This window comes from Oncorhynchus clarkii, chromosome 12 (genome assembly GCF_045791955.1).
Source record: "Oncorhynchus clarkii lewisi isolate Uvic-CL-2024 chromosome 12, UVic_Ocla_1.0, whole genome shotgun sequence".
Classification (NCBI taxonomy): Eukaryota; Metazoa; Chordata; class Actinopteri; order Salmoniformes; family Salmonidae; genus Oncorhynchus; species Oncorhynchus clarkii.
In genome coordinates this window covers 90,795,108-90,800,107 of record NC_092158.1, presented here as the reverse complement: position 1 = coordinate 90,800,107, position 5,000 = coordinate 90,795,108, and the positions used below count along the sequence as shown (strand labels likewise).

The 5,000-nt window shown below is 51.2% G+C and overlaps 1 protein-coding gene across 1 annotated transcript in view; it reads left to right on the top strand.

Annotated features, from left to right (window-relative positions):
* The window catches only part of LOC139422598 (syntaxin-binding protein 4-like), a 113,915-nt gene that overhangs the window by 94,634 nt on the left and 14,281 nt on the right, over positions 1 to 5,000 (top strand). Inside the window, exon 12 of the mRNA XM_071173743.1 lies at positions 4,939 to 5,000. This exon is cut by the window's right edge and continues 33 nt beyond it. Coding sequence (XP_071029844.1) covers positions 4,939 to 5,000 — 62 coding nt within the window. The remainder of the gene's footprint in view (positions 1 to 4,938) is intronic.

Below are 5,000 nucleotides of genomic sequence, written 5' to 3'. Positions count from 1 at the left end.
TTCCCTACATAGTGCACTACACTCTTAGAAAACAATGAGTCCTGACCTCTAGTATGAACCCTTCTACAGGGGGAGGCTATTCCCTACATAGTGCACTACACTCTCAGAAAACAATGAGTCGGTCGACCTCTAGTATGAACCCTTCTACAGGGGGAGGCTATTCCCTACATAGTGCACTACACTCTTAGAAAACAATGAGTCCTGACCTCTAGTATGAACCCTTCTTCAGGGGGAGGCTATTCCCTACATAGTGCACTACACTCTCAGAAAACACTGTTTGTTATCTAGAACTTAAAAGGGTTCTTCGGTTGTCCCCGTAGTAGAACCCTTTGAAGGATCCTTTTTTGGTTCCGGGTAGAACCCATTCCACCGAGTGTTCTACACGGAACCCTAAAGTGTTCTTCCTGGAACCAAAAAGGGGTTCTACCTGAAACCCAAAAAGGTTTCTCCTATGGGGACAGCCGAAGAACCCTTTTGGAACCCTTTTTTCTAAGAGTGTATGTTTTATCAGAATCCTATGGGCCCTTTGTCAAAAGTAGTGCCATTGGGGACTCAGCCTAGTCATCCACTGTTCCCTTCACCAGGCAGCCCACACAATGCAAGGGGTCAGGACAACCAGTGACCATTTCTCTAATCCTATTTTCTCGTAATCATGACCACTCACCAGCCCAGCGATGCGATTGGCTAAGCTGGAGATGACTGCTGTTGTCAGCGGTGACAGATGTCAATGATGACAGGTGTCTCGGAGTAGACAATGAAACTAAGTACACATCAATTCATTTCAAAACTAATCAATCTATAGCAGTCGACATGCTGCCCAGACAGACACAAAGCTAAAGCACTGACTGATCCAACATCACCGATCCAACATCACTGATCCAACATCATCAGATCCAACATCATCAGATCCAACATCATCAGATCCAACATCACAGATCCAACATCACTGATCCAACATCACCGATCCAACATCACCGATCCAACATCATCAGATCCAACATCACTGATCCAACATCAACAGATCCAACATCACTGATCCAACATCATCAGATCCAACATCATCAGATCCAACATCATCAGATCCAACATCACAGATCCAACATCACCGATCCAACATCATCAGATCCAACATCTACAGATCCAACATCACTGATCCAACATCATCAGATCCAACATCATCAGATCCAACATCACTGATCCAACATCATCAGCTTTTTGTGTGTGTCTGTGTGTGTCTGTGTGTATGTGTCTCTGTGTGTGTGTGTGTGTGTGTGTGTCTGTGTGTGTGTGTCTCTCTGTGTGTGTGTCTGTGTGTCTGTGTGTGTGTGTGTGTCTCTGTGTGTGTGTGTGTGTGTGTGTCTGTGTGTGTGTGTGTTTCTGTGTGTGTGTGTGTGTTTCTGTGTGTTTCTGTGTGTTTCTGTGTGTGTGTGTGTGTGTGTGTGTGTAGTGTGTGCAGTAATACTCCTGGTTTGATACAGCTACCACCTGCTATATCAAGTCAAAGTGAAACACTCCTGTTGTGATGAGATGAAACGTGTTTCAATAAAAGGACAGAAGAAGAGGAGAGAAGGATGAGGGAGAGAAAGATGAGAGAGAGAAATAAATAAACAATGAGAAAAAGGGAAGGAAAGGAGGTGGACACAGGAGAGGGAAAGGAGGTGGACACAGGAGAGGGAAAGGAGATGGACTCAGGAGAGGGAAAGGAGGTGGACACAGGAGAGGGAAAGGAGATGGACACAGGAGAGGGAAAGGAGGTGGATACAGGAGAGGAAAAGGAGATGGACACATGAGAGGGAAAGGAGGTGGATACAGGAGTGGGAAAGGAGATGGACTCAGGAGAGGGAAAGGAGATGGACTCAGGAGAGGGAAAGGAGATGGACACAGGAGAGGGAAAGGAGATGGACTCAGGAGAGGGAAAGGAGGTGGACACAGGAGAGGGAAAGGAGATGGACACAGGAGAGGGAAAGGAGGTGGATACAGGAGAGGAAAAGGAGATGGACACAGGAGAGGGAAAGGAGGTGGACAGAGGAGAGGGAAAGGAGATGGACTCAGGAGAGGGAAAGGAGATGGACTCAGGAGAGGGAAAGGAGGTGGACAGAGGAGAGGGAAAGGAGATGGACACAGGAGAGGAAAAGGAGATGGACACAGGAGAGGGAAAGGAGGTGGACAGAGGAGAGGGAAAGGAGATGGACTCAGGAGAGGGAAAGGAGATGGACTCAGGAGAGGGAAAGGAGGTGGACAGAGGAGAGGGAAAGGAGATGGACTCAGGAGAGGGAAAGGAGGTGGACACAGGAGAGGGAAGGGAGATGGACACAGGAGAGGGAAAGGAGATGGACACAGGAGAGGGAAAGGAGATGGACACATGAGAGGGAAAGGAGGTGGATACAGGAGTGGGAAAGGAGATGGACACGGGAGTTTGAAAGGAGGTGGATACAGGAGAGGAAAAGGAGGTGGATACAGGAGAGGAAAAGGAGATGGACACATGAGAGGGAAAGGAGATGGACACAGGAGAGGGAAAGGAGATGGACACAGGAGAGGGAAAGGAGATGGACACAGGAGAGGAAAGGAGGTGAACACAGGAGAGGGACAGAGGAGAGGAAAAGGAGATGGACACAGGAGAGGGACAGAGGAGAGGGAAAGGAGATGGACACAGGAGAGGGAAAGGAGGTGGACACAGTAGAGGGAAAGGAGGTGGACACAGGAGAGGGAAAGGAGGTGGACACAGGAGAGGGAAAGGTGGTGGACACAGGAGAGGGAAAGGAGATGGACACAGGAGAGGGAAAGGAGGTGGACGCAGGAGAGGGAAAGGAGGTGGACACAGGAGAGGGAAAGGAGGTGGACACAGGAGAGGGAAAGGAGGTGGACACAGGAGAGGGAAAGGAGGTGAAAGGAGACAGAGTAGGCTTGTCATTATTTAGATGAGATTTACTAGGAACCTAATAGCCGATGCCAGTGGCAACAGCTAGTCTGGGGTCAGGGGTCAGACACATGACCAAAAATACATTACAGACAAATTACTTTACAATTTACATCCATTTAAAACATTCACATGTAGTGTGTGTTCATCTAGAAGTTACACGTGTCAGTACATACACACAACCAGTAGGTCACATGTCAGTACATACACACAACCAGTAGGTCATGTCAGTACATACACACAACCAGTAGGTCACATGTCAGTACATACACACAACCAGTAGGTCACATGTCAGTACATACACACAACCAGTAGGTCACATGGAGGAGAGGTACCTACACACAACCAGTAGGTCACATGTCAGTACATACACACAACCAGTAGGTCACATGGGGGAGAGGTACATACACACAACCAGTAGGTCACATGGGGGAGAGGTACATACACACAACCAGTAGGTCACATGGGGGAGAGGTACATACACACAACCAGTAGGTCACATGGGGGAGAGGTACATACACACAACCAGTAGGTCACATGGGGGAGAGGCGTTGTGCCGTGAGGTGTTGCTTTATTTGTGTTTGATACCAGGTCTGCTGTTCACTACCCCCCCCCCCCCCCCCCCTGTTGTCATGGAAACCCACCTGTCACTCAGGAGGTTGTGAAATACCCTCATTGGATAGGGGAGTAGGGAGGAAGGGATACATGGAGGGAGGAGAGGGAGAAGGGAGGGAAGAGGGGGAGAGAGAGCGAGTGAGGGATGATGGAGGGAGTGATGAGGGAGGGATAGAGCGACGAGGGAGGGAGGGATGAGGGATGATGGAGGGAGTGATGAGGGAGGGATAGAGCGACGAGGGAGGGAGGGGTGAGGGAGAGAGGGAGGGAGGGAGAGAGGGAGGGATAGAGCGACGAGGGAGGGAGGGATGAGGGATGATGGAGGGAGTGATGAGGGAGGGATAGAGCGACGAGGGAGGGAGGGATGAGGGAGAGAGGGAGGGAGGGAGAGAGGGAGGGATAGAGCGACGAGGGAGGGAGGGATGAGGGAGAGAGGGAGGGAGGGATGAGCGAGGGAGGGATGAGGGAGAGAGGGAGGGAGGGATGAGGGAGAGAGGGAGGGAGGGAGAGAGGGAGGGATAGAGCGACGAGGGAGGGAGGGATGATGGAGGGAGTGATGAGGGAGGGATAGAGCGACGAGGGAGGGAGGGATGATGGAGGGAGTGATGAGGGAGGGATAGAGCGACGAGGGAGGGAGGGATGAGGGAGAGAGGGAGGGAGGGAGAGAGGGAGGGATAGAGCGACGAGGGAGGGAGGGATGAGGGAGAGAGGGAGGGAGGGATGAGCGAGGGAGGGATGAGGGAGAGAGGGAGGGAGGGATGAGGGAGAGAGGGAGGGAGGGAGAGAGGGAGGGATAGAGCGACGAGGGAGGGAGGGATGATGGAGGGAGTGATGAGGGAGGGATAGAGCGACGAGGGAGGGAGGGATGATGGAGGGAGTGATGAGGGAGGGGTAGAGCGACGAGGGAGGGAGGGATGAGGGAGAGAGGGAGGGAGGGAGAGAGGGAGGGATAGAGCGTAACACCACACACACACACACACACACACACACACACACACACACCACACACACACACACACACACACACACACACACCACACACACACACACACACACACACAAACTGGGACAGACAAACCATTAAATTAATACAGTAGCACTCGGTGTCCCTGTCGCTGTCTCTCTCCCTCTCTCTTGCTCTCTTTCTCTTTCTCTCTCTCGTTGAACCTCCCTCCCTCCCTCTTAGACTATGGTCGTTAACAGTAGTTAATAACTGACAGATACTCTGTGAGAGGAAACACCAGAACACCCATTGTCTTAAAGCAGCCGTGTCTGTGGTGTGTTAGTGTAGAATCATCTGGAAATGAACAGAACATGACAATATTCTGCTCAGAGGTGACAGAGTTTTATACCGCCCCTCCTATACAAACTTTAACACTGTAGTTGTCTGTCCTCTCTCCTTGCAGGCTCGGCCCCCACCCAGAGAACAGTGTTGTCTGCAGCCAAACCCAAGATCACCCTGGACCCT